The sequence below is a fragment of the Phodopus roborovskii genome, unplaced genomic scaffold, assembly GCF_943737965.1.
Source record: "Phodopus roborovskii unplaced genomic scaffold, PHOROB, whole genome shotgun sequence".
Classification (NCBI taxonomy): Eukaryota; Metazoa; Chordata; class Mammalia; order Rodentia; family Cricetidae; genus Phodopus; species Phodopus roborovskii.
Window position 1 is genome coordinate 356919 of NW_026126540.1, and position 24133 is coordinate 381051.

Consider the following 24133-nt stretch of genomic DNA (forward strand, 5'->3'; position numbering starts at 1 on the left):
AATAATTTTAACCTATTTCTCTTAAAAGTATAAAGCGACATAAGCATCATCATTAAATGTGAGTCAGATTAATATTTTGTTTTTGTAAGTTTTATATCTTTGATTTACTGAATTTAATGCTAATTAGAAAAATCATTACAATGAATACAAGACTAATGAGACAGTATTACTGAGAGAAATGGTAAGGAAAAAGTAGAGTCAGATACTAACCAAATGGGCTTCTGTTTTTAACTATATAGAGACCATCTGTTCAATATTCAACATGTCAGAAAAGGAAAAAATGACATTGCAATTAAAATATTTTGAATTTAAAAGCAAGCCACATCATTACAAACAAATCATCTTCTACCTTTGTCTGAACATGAAAATGAATTATCAAGTATATATAAGCTTCACACATAATTGAAAACAAAGTTGACATATGGATTTTCATTTTCTATATTGCTCTATGGCTTGAGAAATCATTTTTTCTTTCCTAGAATGTAACCCTGTGAATGAAAACCAAATAAATAGACAAACACAACAAAGCAATGATGGATAAAGAAAACAAACTCTCTCCTTTCCATACTTGTAATATAAACTTATTTAATGATTATGATGGTTATAATGAAGAATGCTGGAAAGTATTCAGTGATGGATGGATGAATAGATGTCTATCTAGAAAGCACTTGTATGCACTGGCCTTCCAACACGTGATCAATTTTGAGTTTTTCCAAGGCTTGCTATAAACTTCCCATTAAAATTTAGGTAAGTCCATTCCATTTATCTGGTCTAGAATGCTTTTTTTAAAAAAAAAAATCAGTAAATAAGTTTATGACTTTCCCTGATAAGCTAGTCATCATGGTTTCAATTTATGCTGTAACAAGCCAGCAAAAGAAATCTCTTCCAAGTACTTACAAGTACTAAGCTCACATGAAAACAGCATATTTGGTCCTGTTATTCCTCTGCAGCTGAATGTATACATGCAGTTTTAGACTATCCAAATTTCTATAAGTTCTGGTTGCAACATATTTAACTCATATGCATATAAACACATGGAGGCCATTAAGTTTCATGTCAAGGAGACTGAAAAGATGTTTATAGATAACATAAGCTGTATAACCAAAGGGTACATTATCTATCGATATATATTATTTTAAAAAACATCTCTCTTAAAAGTTTTGCATACTAATCCCTGGTCTAGGTAAACACTTGCCTCCTTTGCCATAGATTGTTACCATGTAATCTACATACAGCTGGGCTGGCATCTCAACTCCCTTTGTATTTATTTCTCAAGTAGAGGAATGATTTGAAACTCAGACATGTTACAACTTATTCTCTTCTGGGAAAACTTGGAGCAGGATCATATATTGCCTCAAAGAAACTAATCTGTTCTCATTAATAGCTGAAGAAGAAACTGGATTTTATAAATAAAAATTTATCAATTTTGTTGATTTTAGTTCCCATAATCCAACTTATAAGAAGAGTCCTTCACATCAAAAAAAAAAAAAAATATCTTCTAAGAATTTGCTAAAGCTTCTATTCCCAGGGAAGCTTTCAGAGCAGTAGTTTCTTCATTTCTTTTATTTCATGTGTATTAGTGTTCTGCCTGCATGTGTATTTGTGTATAACATGCTAGCCTGTTACCTAGAGATGTGAGAAGACAGGATTGGTTCCTGGAATTACAGTTAGGAACAGTTGTGAGCCACCATGTAGGTGCTAGGAACTGAACCTGGGTCTTTTGGAAGAGCTGCTGGCACTCTTAACTGAGTTATCTCCCTAGCCATCACAGCTGAACTTCTAACAAAATAGAACAATTTATTTCAGGATGAGAAAAGATTTCCTGTGTCTGGCCCATGTGGTTTTATTTAATGTAAACTGAAGCACGAATAATAAAAATCACCGAGACTGAGATTGGGGTTTAAGCTTCAAGCTAAAGATCAGAAAAGCAAAGCAGCCAGTAGATCTTACCTCTACCCACCTGAAATAGCAATCCTGTCTCCACAAATCTTCAGAGGCAAAAGGCTCTGAATTCCTGTCTCCTCCTTCTTTTGTTCCTTTTCCTGCCCAGCCATATCACTCCTTACCAATGCTGGGATTAAAGGTGTGTGACCCCAAATGTTAGGGTAAAAAGGCCTGAGCTCTATTACTGTTAACTCTTGTGAAGGTCAGGGTGGCCTTGAACTCATCATAGAGATCCATCTGCCTGTCTCCTGAGCCCTGGAATTAAAGGTGTGTGCCACCACGGCCTACTTTCTATAGGTAACTAGTGTGGCTGGCTTTGAAAACTGATCTCCAGTGTCTTAATAAATGATCTAATAAGATCACAAACAATATATCACCACAATAAACACCTAGAATAGATACTAATTATTTAAGAAAAATATTCATGAGACATGCTACTACCATTTTTATAAATTCTGCTTATTTGTATGCTTTACTTTAAAATGCTAATGAATTAGTTTTCAATTTCAATAAAAAATGGCATTTTAATCCATGTTAAATGGCATTTCACAGAATGAGATTTCATTCACGACATTAACCTTACACTAGTATGGCCACCAGCTAATAATTTCCCCATAGTAGTAAGCAGCTGCTTCAGAAGCAACCTGAAAGGAAAGGTTGAGCCAGGCCATCATCAAACTCTGCATGTCACATGGGACTCCTAACTCTACTCATCCAGAACTGTGGACACTGTGGTGTTGTTGAGCTCACTGCTCACAGAAGCTGAGGTCAGCTGGATGCTCCTGTCTACAGTGGGGATTCTCCCGCCAACAGTTTCCTCAGTGTTCCTCTTTGGCCTCAGCAAAATAATGAAGCACCTGGGAAGAAATATGCACCCTAACAAGCCATAGCTGGATGCCAAAATGGCAAATATTTCCACGGCCACTTTGAATTTGCCTTTGGTGCTCAAGTAAGCAGGGACAAAAGAGATCCAGACAATGAAGAAGACCAGCATTGCAAAGGTGATGCATTTCCCCTCATAATAGTTATCTGGCAGCCGGCGAGCCACAAAGGTTGTAAGAAAACACAGCAAGGCCAGAAGGACATCAAACCCAAATATGGAGCACAGAAACTCTATAGAACCTTCATCGCATTCAAAGATGATTTTGACATTTTGAGGTTCAATGTTCTTGTACACCCTCGGAGGCTCCAACAGCAAGTAAGCTGAGCATACACCAATCTCCCCTAAAACACAGATCAGCACAATGAGTTTTCGAATACTGGGGTGCATGGATATAAGCCTAGTTTTGGACTTGGAGATCCTGTAGGCAAAAAAGAGTGAAATAGTCTTTCCAAGAATGGAAGACAGACAAAGGCAAAAGCCTACTGCCAGAGTGACCTGGCGGGCCATGCAGGACCAGTTCAATGGCTTGCCTATGAAGAGCATGGATGAGAGGATTGTGATGACCAGAGACATCTGAATGAGGAAGCTCAGCTCCCGGTCATTGGCCTTTACCAGGGGAGTGTGCCTGTGCATCCCATACACCACGGTGACTGTCAAGACCACAAGTGCCCCAAAGATGGAGAGGATGACTAGGGTGAATCCCAGGGCCTCCTCATAATCAAGGAACTCCACCTCCTTTGGCACACACTTGCTCTTCTGTGCATTGGACCAGTCATCTTCCCCACATGCATTACATTCCCTTTGACCTATTGAGAAAGAGCAGAGAATTGACTGCAAGAGAATCCAGTTGTCAATTTTAACTGTGTACAGTCCAGGACAGCTAAACACTTGAACAAGGTATCTCCCCTTCCCTTTCTTTCCTCTTTCTTCTCCTCTCTCTCTCTCTCTCTCTCTCTCTCTCTCTCTCTCACTGTCTCTGACTCTCCCTCTCTCTCTCTTTCTGTCTATCTATTATGTTAAAATTAGCAATGAGATAATCGCCTTGGTGTCTACAGATGCTGTGACAGATTGAGAGTTGTTTTCAATTTTAGGAATTGAGCATTTCTTCCCAATCCCAACTTTCTTGAGTTGGTCTTTTCCAGTGATGTTTTCCGTTCTTTCTCCTCTACCTGTCTATTGAGGAGAGAGGCATGTGTCCTTATTAACTCCAGAACCATGCATCAGTGAGAAATTTACAACCACTGAGTGCTTAGATCTTTAAGACAAGTGGGTGACTCTTCTCCAACTGTAGTTAGTGTTGAGACTATTTTAGAAACAATAGTTTTAAAATTTTTATGAATCTATTGATATTTCACATTTTATGTATATTGTGTGTGTGTTCTTGTGAACTTCATGGCGGTAGTCTTTTTTGACACCAGAAGTGAAAACTAATATTTTCCCTTATTTATACTGTATATTGGATAAATTTAGGGGTTTCATGAATTTTGTTGTAGGCTGTTTATATATTTTTATAAAATGATTTCATGGATCTCACTGACAATGCTCCGTTAATCTAATTGTGTTACTGCCCATGAGAAAATGACCTCCTCTACCTGGTTTCTCTGACACATATCCATCAGCACACGGGATGCAATCAAAGCAGCATATTGGTTCCCCATAGCGAATCCCCTTCCTGGTCCCTGGAGGGCACAGTTTTGTGCAGACTGACTCTGGAAGCTAGCAAAGACAAAGACAGTAGGTAAAACAAAACCTTATTTGTGAAACCATGAAAGTTCTCAATTGTATTTCCAGGGAAACATGTGTCCTTTACATAAAGGAGATGAAACTAAGGATAGTGAGTGAAGATAGAAGATAATCATGACCATATGGGGAGCCTAGAATTAACTGCTACTGAAGAACAATCTTGTTATTGACTGTGGAAATGCCTCACTAACTCTAATGTCATTTCATTGTAATCATGTTGATCAAGACCAAACTAATATACCATTACATGCTGGATATGGGTCAGTTTGCTAAGTCTATTTTTTAAAATGAGGCCTATTTCCCTAATAGTTATTGTCAGCTCCTGAAAGATATTTATTGTCAATAAATGCATCCCAAGATTTTTTTATTATTATTATAGTTAGACATCTATCATAAGTAGCTGGTAGAAAGGAAGATAAGTAAGTCTGTTCCATGAGACCAATCATGAAGGTCAAAAGATAATATAGAGAGTGCATATCTTGGAATGTTTTCCTGCTACTTATATTTAGAAATTTCAGTACTAACCACAGGTCTCTATATTTTTATATTTTACATTGATATGCACCTTGAAATCCAGAATAAACCCAACATTTGTTAATCAGTTACATTTTAATCTGAGTAAATAATTATTTATAGGACTGATAAAATATGTTTTCTAAGCCAAACATAATGACAGCTTGACTTACATAGTAAGACCCCCAGCTAAAAAAGAAACAACAAAACAAAAACCTAGAAAATTTAAAAATACAAAACCATATGACACATTGTATGTATTTTTGGTGGTATTGGTAAATTTAAATTTGTTTTGATTTGCCTATAAACACCTTTATTATATAAATACAACTTCATTTAATAGATAAAACAAAACTATTATGTTTCATTGAAATATTCACAAAATACTAATGCATTACTAAATTATGTTAAAATTGTCATGAATTTGGGTGTAACAAGGATTCTTTAAACTCTAAATAGGAAAACAACATCAGTAAAGAAACTGATTTGAAATATAACAAATACTTTAGCTGCGTTGCATTCATTTAGTACCTGAAAGAAAATTCTCTGTATAAATAAATAGAAAAAATATGGCAGACCAACTAACCCTTAAAGATTCAGTGTTCCAAAATATCACTGAATTATTTGGAAGAACAAGTTCAAAATTTGATTGTTGAAATTTGTATTCTCCAACCTTGACAAAGATGATTTCGCCAGTATTATCTAGCTGCCAGTTGAGAATATCATAATATCCACTTTCCAGATCTCCATTCCTATTCCACTGTATTTTTTTTCCATCATGGGTAGTAAAATTCACCCCCCTTAAGTAATACAATAGCTAAGAAAAAGCGGGGGAAAAACATTGTTATAACCATTTTATTATTTAGAAAAATAAAGATTTATAAAGAAAGTATGTAATTATGGAATTTTATTCTATTTTTGTTAACATCTGTGATAACCTCTAGCCACAGGTATCAATTCAAACACAAAATTTGCTTTGAATTTAATATGTATCCTGGGTTATAAAGATTTAATAATATTGGAAACTGCCCCATTAATAATTTCACATTATTATTTTAATATTATGACAACACATCAAATTATGATAACATGTTAAACAGTATTTAGAATACTGAATTAAATAATTTGCTTAATTTAATTTTAGTCATTTTTCTTAACTTTGGCCACTGGGCAACTTTAATTTATCTTTAATGTATATTTGTTAGAATAATGTAAGACTATACTAAGGCTTAGCAGTATTATATCTCTATATTAAGAGACAGGAGAATATTATAATATTTTTCATTCTCTTTTCCCGACTCTCCCTGTGTAATGTTGCAAAGGTCCACAACTATAACCTTCCTTTGAAAAATTTCAGTCTTGTGGAGAGTCTAGACCATGAGGAACACAAGTAAAATTCAACAGAGTTTACATCTTTATTGTGTAACAGGGTCCCCCCACCACTGCCACCAAATTGAAACATTTCAACCTTGTAGGTAAGCTCCTTAAACTGGAAGGTAAACAACCTTCTGGGGAGTCCCAGAAACTGACAAGATGCACTAGCTCCCTCTCTGCCAGAGTAAGCAGTAAAAACTGAGAGTTCTGGTCAGACTACTTGAGCTAAAGTGTAAAGAAGACTCCAAGAAGCCAAGCTGCAAAGAAGACTGTCCAGTCCTCCTGCCTGGAAGAAACAAAATCCAGCTGGGCTGCCTGGAAGGTGTTTAGACCACTTTCAGAAGGACACCCCTTTGTGCTGACTGAACGTTTTAGGATATTTGTACACTGTGTGAAATTGTATTGCTGTGATTGGTGTAATAAAAAACTGAATGGGCAATACATAGTTAAGAGATATATGCTAGATTTCTTCAAAGAGAAAGGAAAAGGAGGAGGAGGAATCTAGGCATGCAGGAGATATCAGGAGGCAAGAAGAAGAAAGAGGATATGCAAGATGGAAGAGCGCTAACACCTCATGATAGAATGCAGATTCATTTAAATGGATTGATTTAAGTTATAAGAGGTAGTTAGGAGTACACCTAAGCTATAGGCTGAGCTTTCATAATTAACTAGAAGTCTCTTTTTTTTTTTTTTTTTTTTTGTTATTTTGGATTTGGCTGGCAGGACAGATTAAGATGTGTTACATTTGGTGCCAAATGGGGTGCATGTAAACAGAGCTGTGGCTCTATTAAGAGGCCCTGCTATGAGAAGTTAGCTGTATTCTGTAGCAGGAGAATAGGTACAAACACCTGTTGCAGTATTTACCCTGAAACTTCCCAGAGCTGGAACAGACACACAAAGTTCCAGGCCAGGTTGGTGGGCATGAGACTCAGCTCTCATTGATTGGAGGGAGGTGCAGAACCAGTGGCCAGGGATATGTGCTGTAGTGAAATATCCACCCTGCCCACACTTGTTGTATTGACCATGTCTATTGGGTCATGAGGACAGATGTGGGTTTGACTAGTGGAGTCTAGGTCTGGGTCCTAAAGGATGTGCTCTTTTACTTCTGGGTTGGGGACAGAGAAGATCCAAGGACATCCTTGGAGAAGGAACCTGTGGTAATCATCTGTTTCTGTGTAAGTGAATTCTCCCCGGATAAACCTCAATCAGCCAGTAGTGTGTCCCAGAATCTTATTACCCACTTTATCTGGTATCAGGAGTGGGATTTAGGTTTCACAAAGCCAGAAGTCTGTACCGTCACTTCCCATTCCCCCATGCTGCACTGAGATTGCTGCTCCATAGCCCCAGGCTTGTGCTGGTTCCTTTCCTCAGTGAGGTTCAGTGAGTGACTTTCAGGCACTCACACACGCCCACTTCCCCACCTTCTAGGCTCCAAGGGCTGCTTCCCTGGTGATGCTGGCAGCTTGGCACCAGCAGTTTGAGCTCTGATTTGCACATGGCAGCAGAGCAGACTATTCATGCAGTTCCTTCGGCTTCCTGGCTCAATAGGTTACTGTGATTCACACAATTTACCTTTCTCCTTTTCGGACAAAATTTCACTCTTTTTGAATTTGCCAAAATTTTGCTTAGAATTTATAGGATCTAACAGATTATGAGCAAGTCAGTTGGAGAGCATCTACCGCGGACCATGATTAGCAGTACACCTACCCTACCTGTTGGCCAAACATAGTTACTACAAGCTAAGACCTACAAGTGAAACTACAATATTGTGACTAAAAGAATACAGGTTTCTACTTCAAATAACTATTGCATTCTTTGCATTTTAAGTTAGTAGTAATAAATAGGTTTAACTACTGTATACTAATGGCAGATAATCTCACAATGTTTCCTATAAGTATGGGGTTTTAGAAGAGGAGTATGATCTACCCACAATGTACATATTCTTGATAATGGTGATTAGTTTCATAATCCATATAATATCCTTAAAGAAAGGGTCTGAGAATAGAATCAGGAATATGGAATTTGGTTAAACCATACAAATTTTAGAAAAGCTGATTAAGAATATTGAAAATGGCAACAGATATCTAACAAACTGAATGCAAAACATAGAAAACAAAAAGGGTTCAGAAGATTGAAAATGGCAGTGGAGGTCTGACAGGCAGAATGCAAAAACATGGAACATAAAAATAAGGAACTAGAAGGCAAAATTTGTTCCGTGTCCACTGCTTCAAGGACCAAAATAGAAGCAATTCATGATAACATTAACATACTGGCAGAAACAGCTGATTACTTGTTTGCTGACTCGAATAATATGATAAAAAACCTGGAGCATCAGATGGAAAACTGCCAGACAGCATATGTTCCATGTCTGAGGATAATGGCAAGCTAGTAGATAGAACATTGTTTCTGGGAGACAGTTTACATGCCATTTAGATAATATCTAAGGATGAGAATATTAAATGCATAGAATCATTCGTAGTTAAAGAAAACAAAAGACTAACTGATTCAATGAAGTTTTTGGAAACTTATGTAGCTCAAGAAGTTCATACACTCAGAGAAACAATGGTGACTGGATTATAGGCCTTAGAAGACCTTCTGTCTGATACACCAGAAGAAGAGGTACAAGTAATAGGGGAGAAAAGAGACTTAAAATTGCCTCCACCCTTCAGGATCTGGGAAGACCTACCTAAGGTCATTATGCCATCACCTATGGCTTTCCCTGTAGCTGTTACTGAAAATCAGCAATGGAAACACAGCCAAAAGGTTTCAATATGTATCAGTGAGAACCAATACATATGAAAAATGTAAAAGGTATAAAGGAAGCAGTAATCTTTTATGGACTGCACTTACCATATGTAAAGTAATTAGTAGAGTCATGGGCAAAGATTAATAGAGTGACTCCTAACGATTGGGATCAATTAATATCAGCTGTCTTTGAAAATTCATGTCAAATAGGATGGCAGGCTTTATGGAAGGAAGAAGCAAAAGCTCTTGAACTTCAGGGCTTAAAGAAAGGTTATAAAGCTCCCCAGCATAAAATTCTTGGTGGCGGTCTTTATGATGATCAACAAATTCAAGCTGCATAAAATGAACACATCTTGTATCTATGCAGTACAGCATCTTTAAATGCTTGGGATAAGGTTCATGATCCAGGAGAAAGGATAAACCAAGGTGAGGCAGGAACCGAGAGAACATTTTAATACATTTCTACAAGGAGTGTCTAGAGCAGTACAATTAAAGGTAGCAGACCTAGAATCTAGGTGAATACTCACAGAATCCTCAGCTTACGAGAATTCTAAGCCACAATGCAAACAGGTGCTTTGGCCCTTAAAAATCAGATCAGCAGCGTTGGATGAATGGGTCCTGTTTACAGCCAATATTGGGTATAAAGACAATGACACTGAAGCTTGGGTATGAGAAGAGATATTCAAAGGTTTGAGAAGACATCAAAATACCAAATGTTTTAATTGTGGTAGAACAGGATATCTAAGAAGAAATTGTAGGCAAAGCATTCCTAGAAACAACATTCATTATAGGAATGAAACAGAAGGCATCAACCTTCTGGATTATATAGAAGATGTGACAAAGGCTGACACTGGACCAGTGAATGTAGATTGACCAGAGATAAGCAAGGAAAATCCTTGGGGTCATTTTAAAGACCCCCAGGTCAAAGTAGTCTGGTCATTCCCAGTCATTGAGGAGGACAATCTTCCCCAGGGAGATTAAAAATCAGTCTATCAGAATGCCTCTGTTACAATTTCCCCAAAATTCTGCATGCAGAACAACTTTAAAGCTGCTAGCTGAGATGCTCCAGCCTCACACACTACACAAGCAAGGACTTCAGATAAGCCTTGCACTTCCCCATTACACTGAGAGTGGGCAACAAATAATGTTGCTACCTGTCCCAGGGCTCGACCATTATCTCAATTTTCTCAGGGTCCATTAAAGATGCTATTGCTCCCACAGAGCATGAAACAGTGTATAGAATATGAACCTCACATTCCCAAGAGTTGGAATAGGTGGTCTTTGGTCAATTTGTGAGTTATGGATGTTTGTCATCACTTAGGGGAGTTAATTTCACATTGTTATTGGTAATGGTCAGAAAAAATCTGAACAAAGACATTAGATTTAGGGATCTCTTTCTGAAGGGAAAAGGGGGGTGTAGTATAGAAATGATGGATAAAAGGGAGAACTTTTGAGTATTTTTAAATAACCACTAGTCTCAAATATATTATGTTGGTATGCATTTTGTATATTGGTACAAATTTAAGGTTATTTTTATTTCAACATACTGTATATATGTTTCTACTGTGTTTAAGATATCGTTCCTATTCAGTTCATTTAAAAATGTAAGGTAAACTTTTAATCCTTGAAAGTTATTTAGTATAATAAGGAAAGACAAGTTAATAGTCATTCATAACAATCAGAGTTATCATATTAGGTATGTTTTCAAGGTCAAACAGAAACATATTTTAAATAGATTGTCTTCAAACAATTCAAAGACCAACAGCATTGGCATTTAAAATTTTTTAACAACATAAGGCTTTTCATGTCAGTGAGACTTCAAAAAAGGATGATAAGCATTGAAGAACCTCCATATAGGGTGCTTTCTATGTGACAATGTTATGCACTGGTCAAAGAAACTGTGCTTGCCTCCCCTGCTGACATAAGGATATGCAAACTGGACAAGCAGGACATAAAAGAACGTGACTGCCAAATATTGCCCAAACAAGGTAGCACAGTCCTTCAAATCTCCTGCTTTACAATAAGTCTGTCAGATATTCTAGGCCTGTAGGCTGAATATGTGTATCCAATTTTTAAGAGGAACCTTGGATGATGATCCAGGCAGACAGGTGCTTCTTTCATTTCTATTGTTTTTAAAGTTGATTGCTAGGACTTCCTGTTTACTCAGGTAATATTATATCCTTCTTGGATCTTTGATGGGGTTGAAGAGCAGATTGTTATAGTTACAGTTTTCCTTGTTTCCAAACTCAGAAAAGGGACTTACATAGGAGATGTAAAGCTTATAAGTTTGAGAAACATAAAGGCTTAAGTTGTTTATCTAAGAAGGCATTTTAAGGTGTTAAAAGGTACTTTTAGGATGGTAATAAAAGTTATGATAGAAAATGGTTTAGATATAAAACAATGGACTCACTAAAATAGGATAGATAATATAATATTTTCTCTAATTTGCCAAATATTGTGAATATAATTCTTGCTTGATACTTGTTCTTATTGAATATAGATTTCCTATGTTAGAGTTAAATCTTACCTTTGTATTTATGCAAAAAGGAGGGAATGTTGTGGGACATTTGCATACTGTAAAAGTGTATTGCTATGATTGTTATAATAAAAAAAGCCAAATGTTTAATAGCTAGGGAGTAGGGACAGGCAGGATTTCCATAAAGCGAAAGGAAAAGAAGGATGATTCTAGGCATGTGGAAGATGCCAGGAGACACAGAGAGGAAAGTGGAGGTACAAGATGGAAGAGAGGTAATGCCAGGTGATAAAATATAGATTAATATACAGGGGTTAATTTATATTGTAAGAGCTAGTTAGGAAGAAACCTAAGCGTCCATAATATAACAAGTCTCTTTGTCATTATTTGGGAGATGCCTAGAGGGACAAACAAAGACTCATTACACGTGAGTGCTGTGCCATATGCTCTAGGTCCCTATTTTTGTGAGTTGTCAGCCATGCTGGGGTAGCCCTTGGTTATGCAATTGTCTTTGTGTCATTTCTGCTCCAGTAAGCAACCCCTCACCCATATTCCCTTAAAAAACCTTGGTAAAATTCATTAATTCACTAAGTTAGACTTTGGAGATATCCATGCTCTGGTCTGTTGTGGGCTTCCTATCTGGAGTGAGTAGATCTATGTGTTACATTTCCCCAGGAAAAGTTTTTTCACACAACAGTTGCTACTGTAGAAAGAATGTCTAAAGGACATAGGGCGAGACATTGACTAATTAACTTAGGAAATTCTTCATTTCTCAGTAAGTGTTCAGTGTAGTTTGGCTACAAAAGTTTAGTAGGAAATTGCCTTGAGTGTATGTCTCTGTATTCTAGGGTTCTATAGTGCAGTAAAGGACATGGGCAGTGGTACAGCAGTTCATGGAATTGGTGTTAAACCTACAGGGTCAAAGATAGACATTGGCAAGAATTCTATGAGAAAATAATGTTTCTCTAACTCAGGCTTTACCTTATTGACTTTGGGTCGATAATAACATGCTTTCTTTAGCATACTTGTAGCCCATCATGTGGAGCACTTGGATTTCACATGGGGCCTAGTGTTGTCCCCATATCTCCACAGACCAATATGTCTGCAGAAACTGGAAGAAAAAGCCTGGATGATGGTGTCTGAAAATCTGATGTCTGTTAGTTCTCTTAAACGTCATGACCCTAAATAAGGCCATATACTTATTAAACATTATTTTGCCTGGTTTGTGAAGAGAAGATAATTATTCTTCCCAATCATTGTCATAGAGATTAAAGCTACATACCTGAAAAAAATGTATTAAATGAATATACTAAGAAAGTGTTTTAGTCATTCACCCCATTCACCCATGGGGTTACCTTATGTCAACTATCCTCTAATTTCTTTTCCTGTCTATTCTTCTCAATTCCAATGAAATGCATATCAGAAATTATGAAAATTTGATTTTTACTGCCAATTTCATAAAATATTCTCCCCTCCCATCATAGATTCAAGCAAATAAATGGCCAAAGGCTTTCATAGTTTGACCATTTCCTAGACCAGCCTTCCCTCAGTTTCCCTTGTTTGTCATTTTTGTATGGTAGGACACATCTCTTACATCATACATTTCTCAAGAATTTAGAAATGCCAGGTGAATATTGGGCACACATCTAATCCCAGGTACTTGTCTCAGAAGGAAAAGAGGGATGAAGGATCAGAAGAAAAACAAGGAGAAGATTGAAGACAGAAGGACTTGGGAATGTCCAACTAAATAACAGGTTTTTTTAGTCATGTCTGTTGGTGTACAAGCTTTAAACATAAGTAGACTGTATATTTCTTTTGCTTTTGTTAAACAAGTACTTTATATTGACACATTTACTAGGCTTTTCTGTTTATATATTTTTCTATACTATAAAGGCCAAATTTATTTAACTTGTTGACATATGGTTCTATGGAAAACCCTTGCTATGGACAACTAGTGACTTTCATCTCGACACTATGTGGTCTGTAGATCATCTTTAAATCTGTTTCACTTGTAATAATTGTCTCTTTGAGCAAATTTAAATTTACCATTCCAGTGTTCAGGTAATCTATTGCATCACCATTCAGCATGCAAGAGTATTATTTATCATGACAAAGGTACTTAAAGAACTGTAACATGGTATCTTTGACATCTAAAATATAATGTAATTTATCATTGGATATTTATCACATCTTTCTTTGTACCAGTGAACATATCTGTTGTTCTATTGCTGTGACAAATATCATGACCAAAAGCAATTTTGAGGAAGAAGAGTTATTTGATTTACATTTCCATGTCACAATTCACAGTTGATGGAAATCAGGTTAAGGACCTGGGATATGATGAGTTTATATTACTTATAAAGTTCAGTCTCACCTGCCTGGAGATGGTACCACTGAAAATGGACTGAGCATTCCCACAAGAACCATCAGTTAAGACAAAATCTTGCAGATGCAGTGCAAGTTGATCTTGGAAATTCTTCAATGGAGGGTCCCTTTTTTCAGGTTATTTTTTGTTGGATCAAGCTGATAATAAATTCTAATCAGCATCCCTAGCATCCAGATCCTTCTTTGTTTCCAAGTTCCATGATAGGAACTGAAAACAGCACACACTACTAAAATACCTGGCATTAAAGCGGGAGTAGAGGAAGATGAAAAAGGCAATATACAGCAAGCCAACAACCAACAGCAAACTAAATGGAGAGAAACTCAAAGCAATTCCACTAAAACCATGAAAAAGACAAGGTTGTACACTTTCTCCATATCTATTCAATATAGTATTCAAAGTTCTAGCTACAGTGATAAGACAACAAAAGGATATCAAAAGGACAAACTTTTCCTGTTTGCTGATGATATGATAGTTTACATAAGTGACTCCCAAAATTCTACCAGGGAACTCCTATAGCTGTAAAGAACCTTCAGGAAAGTGACAGGATAAAAGATTAACTACAAAAAGATCAGTAGGTCTCCTATACACAAATAATAAGCAGGGGGAAAAAGAAATCATGGAAATACCATGCATTACAATACACACAAATATCATAAAATATTCCATAGAAACCTAAGCAAATGAAACAACTATATGACAAGAACTAAAGAATACACCAGAAAATGGAAAGATCTCCCATGCTTTTGGATAGGTAGGATCAACATAGTGAAAATGGCAATCTAAAAGAAATCTACAGATTCGATGCAATCCCCATCAAAATCCCAGTACAATTCTTCACAGACCTTTAAAGAAAAATACTCAACTTTATATGCAAAAACAAAAAACAAAAAACAAACAAACAAACAAAAAAAAACAAGATAGCAACGATCCTGCACAATAAAGGAACCTCCAGAGACATCACCATCCCTGATTTCAAGCTCTACTACAGAATTACAGCAATGAAAACATCTTGGTATTGACATTGACATAAAAACAGATATGTGGATCAATGGGATTGAATTGAAGACCCTGATACTAATCCACACACTTATGAACATCTGATTTTTGACAGAGAAGCTAAAATTATAAAATGGATAAAAGAAAGTATCTTCAACAACTGGTTCTGGCATTACTGGATGTCTACATATAGATAGATGCAAATAGATACATAATTATAGCCATGCACAAGTTAAGTGGATCGAAGATCAATTACACTGAACCTGATAGAAGAGAAAGTGGAAAGTAGCCTTGGATGTATTGACACAGAAGACTACTTCCTAAATATACACTAGTAGCACAGACACTGAGATGGACAATTAATAAATGGGACCACCTACAACTGAGACACTTCTGTAAGGGAAAGTACATGGTAAATAAGATAAAATGACAGCCTACAGAATGGGAAAAGGTCTTCAACTCCACATTCAACAGAGGGCTGATTTCCAAAATATACAAAGAACTCAAGGAACTAGGCATTAAAATACCAAATAATTCAATGAAAAAGTGGGGTACAGATCTAAACAGAGAATTTTTAACAGAAGACTCTGAAATGACCGAAAGGCATTTAAGTAATTGCTCAACATCATGTAGCCACCAGAGAACTACAAATCAAAACATTCCCAAGATACCATCTCACACCTGTCAGAATGGCTAAGATCAAAAACACTGATGACAGTTTATGCTGGAGAGGATGTGGAGTAAGAGTAACACTCCTCCACTACTGGTGGGAGTGTGAAGCTACTTTGTAAAGCTACTTTGGAAATGAGTATGGTGGTTTCTCAGAAAGTTGGGAAGCAATCTACCTCATGACCCAGCAATACCACTCTTGGTATTGGGAATGTACCAAAAGGATGCTTAATCATACCATAAGGATATTAGCTCAACTATGTTCATAACAGCAGTATTCATAATACCCAGAACCTGGAGACAACCTAGGAGTCTCTCAGCATAAGAATGGATAAAGAAAATGTGGTTTACTTATACAATAGAGTACTACTCAGAAGCAAAAATAAATAAATAGATAAATAAATAAACAAAAAACAAAAACATGACATTTTGAAATATTAGGCAAATGGATGGAACTAGTAAAAACAAGCCTGAGTGAAATAATCCAGACACAGAAACGATCACTCATAAGTGATTATTAAGCTTAAATGAAAAGATAACTAGACTACAATCCATAACTCCTGAGAAGCTAGGTAACAAGGACTCTAAGAGAGACATGCATGGATACTTATGGAAAAGGAAAATAGATAAGATCTCCTGAATAAATTTGAAGCAGGGAGGCGGTGCAGAGGGGGCTTGGTGAAGGGAAGGGGAGGGAGAAAATAAGGGAATGGGATGTTTGTGTTGGTGAAGGGACAGAGAAGGAGAGCAAGGAAAGAGAAATTTTGTTAGAGGGAGCCATCATGGGGTAAGAGAAATCTGCTGCTAGATAAACTCCCAGAAATCAATAAGAATGACCCCAGGTAAGATTCCTAGCAAGAGGGGAGAGGGTGCCTGAACTGAACTTCCCCAGTAATCATATTGATGATCACCCTAATTGTCCTCACAGAATCTTCATCCAGTAACTGATGGAGGTAGAAGCAAAGAGCACAGCTAAAACAGGGCCAAGTTCTGTAAGTCCAGTTGAAGAGAGAAGGAGGGTTATGTTAGCAAAGGGGTCAAGATCATGATGGGTAAACCCACACAGACAACTGACCCTAGTGGGATCTCACTGACTTTGGACTGATAGTTGGCAAGCCTGCATAGGACTGGATTAGGCCCTCTCAATGTGGGTGACTGTTCTGTGTCTTGAACAATCTGTGGGGCCACTAACAGGATTTAGCCCTAGTGCCTGACCTGACTTTTTGGAAGTCATTCCAATGGAGAAATACCTTGCTCAGCCTTGATACAGCAGGGGAAGGTCATTGTACTGCCTCAATTTTAAATGCCAGACTTTGTTGGATCCCTTTGGAAGACCTTAACCTTATTGAGTAGTGGATGGGGGATTGGACGGAGGAAGATGAGGGTAATCACTTGGAGGGTAAGTAGGGGGAATTGTGGTTGGTATGTAAAATGAAAGAAAAAATTAAATAAATATATTTTTTAAAAAAACCTAGGGCAGAAAAAGTACAAATGAAGCTGTATTGTTTAGAAGTTTCAAAAATAGGTAGTTCTTAGAAATAATAGAAGGAATTTCAATAAAAAGAACAAGATCTGATTCAAAGTAATTTCCAATAGTCAAACCTGTGAGCTCTTGGCAGAAAAATAAATAACACTCATAATGGAAATTTGCTTGAGTCTATCTTGATATCCAGAATTTGTAGAGGAAAAGTAGAAGTCCAGATAACATGTGGATAGAATAAGGAAAATGACAAAAAAAATTGTTTACAAGCAGCAAAGGTATAGGGGTTTAGAGCAAGAATTATTTTAAGTGGTTGGTTTAAAAGGTGGGAGAAAATAAGATGAAAAGCAAATTAGTTTTACAACTGAAAAATACTCTCTGGCAAGATAATTACTGTTGTTATGTTGTTTTGATTTTTGAAAGATGACTTTTCTTGATATCTCTGGTGCACCTATAGCTAGAACTGAAGCCATGGCAATACTGTCTCAGATAGAATAGATGCATGAGTCACCACACTTGATTCCCACAAAATAACTATTAAAACAGGAGAGAAACTTATATTTATCTTGAGAGAAAAGTGTTAACATCACTCAACAGCAATAATGAAAGATAATTATATCATTTGAACTCTGATATGAAATATTTCAAAAGGACACAATTAGAGCTGGAGAAATATCTCAGATATTTATAGAACTTGTTTATCTCAAGGATGAGCAAGATTTGATTCCTAGAGTTGACATGGCAGCTCATAATTACCTATACCTCCAGTTCTAGGTGATCCAATGTGGTTTTCGTGGACAATAGTAGGGATGCATGTAGTATATATATGTATATGCAGACAAAACATTGAATCCCCAAACAGACATATTATCATCTCTGTTATTTTTTCCAAACAATGTATATATGTTCAACTTAATCATGATAAAAATTAAGACACAGCCAAATTGAAAAATCATTCTAAAAGTACCTGGTCAATGCTAAAGTGTTAAGGATAAGGGATTGGTATTTAAGAGCATTTGTAGCTTTTTAGAGGTTCCAGGTTTGGTTCCAAGCACCCACATGGTGCTTCCCAATCATTTGTAACTCTAGTCCCAGGGGATCTGAGCTCCCTTTTCTGACCTCTGTGGGTGTAGCTATGCTTGTGGTGCACTTAAATGAACATGGGTAACCACTTACGTGCATTAAGTAAAGTAAAATGAAATACCACTTTAAAACAAAGTATCAAGGATAATAAAAACAAATAATAGTCACAGATTGGATGACCACAGCTGGAGGACTAAGAAGAGCTAGCATGTAATGCAGTTGACCAATTTGAAAACGAGTCAAGGGGATATGCAAGGGTCCCAGCCACTGTGACATCTGTTAATTTGATAGCATGTAATACAAGAGTAAAGTGATGACGATCAGGCAAGGAAGAAGGGACAAGTTAGAGATGTTAAGAGGCTTCCTACAGGGATAATAGGGCCAGGGTAGGGAGGCTCAAGCCCTATGTTTCTAGAAAGAAGTTCAGGATGGAAATAAGCAGGGAATCGTCCATGAGACCACTCAAGCTACTGGAAACCAACATGAGTTGTTTGATAGGAGATGAAGGATGGGCAAAGTGGATTTGAACTTCTCAGATAACTCCATGTGATCTTTACCCCCAACTTCCCTGTTTTGTGTGGCTTCTCCTATATTGTACAAAGAGTTCATCTTCTATTTTTCCCTTTAAAATAGATATGTAAGAATAGTGACTAAAACAAAAGTTGCAGTGTAAGGAAAATTGTTTATATGTCCAGGAATCATCATAAACTAGAGGAACACACATGTATTTGCCCAACAAGAACATGATGTTTTGGAACCCAATTGTTATCTTAGATTACAAGTCCCATACAGGGAACAGAAGAAAAAAAATGAAGAAAACAGCCAATAAATAGTGTTCTACTGCTAGGTAATTTTAAATGTAGTGTATGCAAGGAAAAAGAAACTATTTTGTAAAAGGCATTACTATAATTTGTTTTGTGGGAAGGGTTTTTAATTACTGACAACAAACCTAATAATTTGGTAAAAATTGAGGATGTAAAATGAACAATCAAGCCATTCAGACTGTAAAATGAACAATCAAGCCATTCAGACAAGCCATTATGCTAAGTGTTGCTGCTCTGAAATTGTATAAAAGGAAATCAGCAATTTAATGGTATCAACTTGGCAGCAAACCCTTGATTGTTCTTCATGTTAAATCATAGGCTAAAACAACTTACCTCCTGGGGCTTAAAGTTAGGTATATGTGGACATTGATTATGTGATTTATCTGATTCCTGTTCATCACATCTGCTGAGATGATCCAGGGCATAAGCCATAGCATACACAGCTTGTTTGACATTGTTTGTGGTTCTGAGTTGAGATACATCCAGATAGGTATTTTTCAAATCTTGCAGGTTCTCCTCTCCAGTGCAGAGCTGACCAGACATGTCATACAATCTGTCTTCTTTGCCAGTCATATTCACTCTGTGGTCCACATTGTAAGGCACACTGCTATTGGGCCAGGTACAGTTAAAAGCAGTTTGCCAGAATTCAATGGTCAAGACATCATTTGGATCCTTGCTAGGGTGTACATCATGAAGAAATTCTTTCAGTCCTGGTATAACTGTTCTTGGTATTGCAAATCCAATAGTTCCACCAAAATGTGGAAAGTACTTGGGTTTTGCAATGAGAGCTGAGGTAATCCAGGCTTCGCTGGCTATCCAGGTCCGGTCAGTTATGTTATGGTGAACCATTTCCAGCACAAAGGGGCTGAGGTCAATGTCAGAGGTATAAAGCACAATGATTTTGGCAGTGGAATTCTTCACTGCATTGACAGCCTTTTGCATTTTCTCATTGGAGTAGATTTTGGGAATGGTTTCAGAGAAAGCAACACAGATGTTGGTATGTTTTATTTTTTCCTTAAATATTTTTACTCCATATTTTCCATAATCATCATCAGCTGCAATAGCACCCACCCAGACCCAACCAAAGTGTTTGATGAGATTCACCATGGCCTCAGACTGGATCATATCACTGGGTATTGTGCGAAGATAAGATGGAAACTGGTTGCTGTCACTAAGAATTGGGCAAGAAGAAGTATAACCCACCTATAATTTAAAATATTTATAGTTATTAGGAATCTAGCACAGAATATTAAATGACAGTTTCAGAATATTCTGAGGAGAAATCTGATCAATTCTCTCTTGGCCCTCACATCCTTCCACAAACAAGGACTTTCTATGGGTGCTTTTTCCTGGTGGGTGAGAACCGTTCTGGGTAAAACTTTGGTTACCCTATCACCTTAAAAGGTGTCAGGCCTTTAAGAGGAAGACCACCAATACAATTTTTTGGAGGGGCACAGCATTGTTAGGGAGGCCACTTCCACTTTCCTTTATCCTTCTAGACATTGGTGGCTTCTCCGGGTCCGGATATCAGGACTCTTCATCAGCTTTAGCATCTCATGTGCAGAGATGATGGACTGAATCCATGTCTTTGTCTCATGTCATCTCCTGCTCTCACATCTGCTTCTTTACATCCCTTCTGTTCTTTCTACTCTCTGTTAGTTTCCTTCTGGAGGTCTCCTGAGTACATAGGTCTTAAAACTTTCCCTGAGAGATGATAGAAGCTGCTAACCAACCAGAAGCCAATAGAGTTATCAGAACTCTCTTTTTTATGTACAAGTCTCAATAAATAAATAAATAAATAAATAAATAAATAAATAAATAAATGGAAAAAGTAAAGAAAAAGTGTGCTTTCCTCATTTGGTCAATAGTCCTTGTTTGTATTTAGCATTTAGGGGGACCTAAGCATGGAGATCAAGGACACCCATGTTCCTGACAATCTATCATGTATTTTCTCTGTAGTCTACCCTGCATGTTGATGATTTGCACCTCAAAACATGATACTCTTTCCCTATGCAGTCTCTCATGTCAGTAACACATCACCTCCAGGGTGAGCTTCTATAATTCCATAGCCCCACCACAGTCAGCTGATCATGCAAAAATGTTGCATTATTCCTGTTCTGTTTTCCCCCATCAATTTTCTTTTAACTCTTCTTATTTCACTGGGTAATGTTTGTATTCTCCATTCTAACTGCACTTACAACAGATTCATGGGAGATTTTATGTAGGAAATGACATCAGATGTCAACAGTTTGCTAAATTATGTATCATATAAGATGTTGTTACTTGGACTCTCCAGTCTATGTTTCCCCAGCAGAAAATTCACATAACAATAATGTAGATTTAAGGATTCTTAATATCAAAATAATAAACAGAAGATTTGTTTTATTTCTTCCTTTTCAGATTTGCTAAAAGACTTCATGGATAAATACATCTAGAGGTCTCTAGGCTATGCTTGAATTTTACAGGGGTTTAGTGGAAGTCAGTGCTAAAAGCAGTTGCAGTTTGGATGAGTTACATGAAGTTCCCCATCAAGATGCATTCAATGTCACCCCCCTGTCTTCATGTTCTGTTTTCAGTTATCTTCCTGTTCTTCTCACACTCACACTTGAAGCTCTCTAAGTAAATATTATTTTGGGCTGTGAGTTGTGAGTTCTTAGTGTAGCATTTGTCTACTGTGAATAACTCCAGGATTTAGTTTCCAGGATCACAAGACAGAAAGAGAGGAAGAAAGGAAAGGAGGGAGGGATGAAGGGAGGGAAAGAAAGGATGGAACAAAAGAAGGGAGGAGGGAGGGAGTGGCAGAAGGAGGGAAGAAAGGTGAAATAGTATGTGTGGGATACTCCCATTACTTGTAGCACCAATAAGGTTGTTTGTTCATCATTCATATTAATACATCCTGATACTTGAATAAAATAGCTATTGAAATGATTCTAGATGATTTTATTTAATAATATTTCATGCTTTCCAATTACTTACGCTTGTGTTGACATATGCCACCCTCTCTGGGTTTAAAATACCTTATTAGGTTAGCTAATGTGTAATTCCCAGACCCATTTTAACATGTTAGTGGGATGACTTTGCTCAAGACAAACAAGCATCAACAGACACCCAAACAAAAACCAGTTACTTTTCCAGCTATCAATCTACCACCAAGTATTTATGGATGAGCTCTGCTATGCTCCACACCATGCATGGAGCACAGTGATTAGTGAGTGTAATATCTAGACCATTGCATCATATATTAGCCAGTGCAAGGATAATGCTCCAGGTAATTAAGCAATCTCCACTCACCTCTAAAAAGGCCATAGTGTGCACTTCTGGAGCTTGTCTGAACAGAATAACAAACCAACTAGCCCATTCTGTTTTTTCTACAGTCTAGCCTCTCTGCTTTCTGGACCTCACTGCTATTTGCAATAATTTCTGCATAATATTTACTTCTTCCTTCCCTTTACTTCCCTCCCTTCCTCCCTTCTTCCCTTCCTCCCTCCCTTCCTCTCTTCCTTTCTTCCTTTCCTTTACACAGGGATTCTCTGTATAGCCCTGGCTGTCCTGGAACCTGGTCTGTACTTGGCTGGCCTTGAACTCACAGAATTATGTCTGCCTCTGCCTGTTGAGTGGTGGGAATAAATGCATGTACCATCCAACCCAGCACAGCATTTGTATTTCTTTCTAACGACAGCACAATATTCCAAGATACCTGAGGCACATAATACAACCCAAGAATTCTTGAAGCAGCAACTGACAATGACGATCCCCCAGCTCCAATAATTCCTACTAGATACTTTCCAGTGCCATTTCTAAAATTGGGCTGGTATTCTTCCTGCCCTGTAAGAAATGTAAAAGCAGTCTCCATTGTTTTGGAGATAGTATAGCAGGTGTCAAAGATCTGATAGCCCAGAGTGTGGTTGGGCAAAATGTCCTTCCTCTCGTTAATCTCTTTGATGGTGTGGATCATGGTTTTCATCCATCGGAATCCCCGGAAGTTAAACCTGGAAAGCAAAAACTTTTGTGAGGCATTGGTCACTGGGGTGGGAGTGGGGGGTAGGGGTGAAAGTAGGGGTGAGTGTGAGAGTGGGGCTTGGGGGTGGGGGTGAGAAGGAGCTCCAGTTTCATGAATGGTTACAGCCTTTTGCTTCAGCAGCAGGTACCATAGTTGTCTGCATCTGTCAAATTTTCATAAATGACATCATAATCTTAAAAGATCCAAGTATTAGTCATATTTAGTATATAAATTACTGTTTTATATTTTCTTGCCTTATACATCTCTTATACGTTTCAATATTTTCAAATTTATATTCATTTATTTTCAAAACGTGTTCTTTTATTTCTTGTGACTAGTTCTTCTAGCCACAATTCTCATTACTAAAAACACCCTATAATCCCTTTAGGTCATGATGTCTCATTTCACTGCAGAGCCCTAGGGACATGACTCTTCTCTCCTCTGTGACTTATTTTCTTCTGAACATTAATTATAATGAAAAAGATAAATAATTTTAATACATTAATGCATGGCAGAAGTTATAAAAAGCAGTATGTAAATTATTGTATACTATGACTAATTTTTCTTGTATTGTTTTTAAGGCCTTCATGAAATAGCACAAATAGCATGAAATAGCACAAAACACCCTCTTCTACTCCCTTTCACCTGACTCTGGCCATACTTTAACAAAATTCTGCAAAACATTTATGAGTAACTGTTCTCTTACTACCTACCCTCTGTAGCTAGCTGTAGTAATGAACTTTATATCCCCAGCTTTGTAAGTATTTTAAATTCAATACCTAAAAGTAATTATCTCTATGGACAATTCAGAATTTTCCTTCCTGACTCTGTATATGCATATTTTGATGCTTGTTGAGCTGAGATGTCAATGTTACCCTTCTTTCTCAGTCACTCTCTGCCTGAGACAGGATCTCTCACTGTACTTCCATCTTGACATGGCCAGTACAGCTGGCCAGCAAGCCCGAGTAATCTTCTTGTGTCTGTCTACTGAGCACTGGGATTATGGAGTGCCACCACACC

General features: G+C 37.2%; 1 protein-coding gene across 1 annotated transcript in view; it reads right to left on the reverse strand.

Annotated features, from left to right (window-relative positions):
* Nucleotides 1–2650: 2650 nt before the first annotated feature.
* Nucleotides 2651–24133, reverse strand: part of LOC127232806 (vomeronasal type-2 receptor 1) — a 30008-nt gene continuing 8525 nt past the window's right edge. The window contains exons 2-6 of the mRNA XM_051199071.1: nucleotides 22811–23102; nucleotides 19447–20316; nucleotides 5670–5900; nucleotides 4420–4543; nucleotides 2651–3633 (exon numbers count right to left, since the gene is read on the reverse strand). Of these exons, the coding sequence (XP_051055028.1) occupies nucleotides 2651–3633; nucleotides 4420–4543; nucleotides 5670–5900; nucleotides 19447–20316; nucleotides 22811–23102 (2500 nt within the window). The remainder of the gene's footprint in view (nucleotides 3634–4419; nucleotides 4544–5669; nucleotides 5901–19446; nucleotides 20317–22810; nucleotides 23103–24133) is intronic.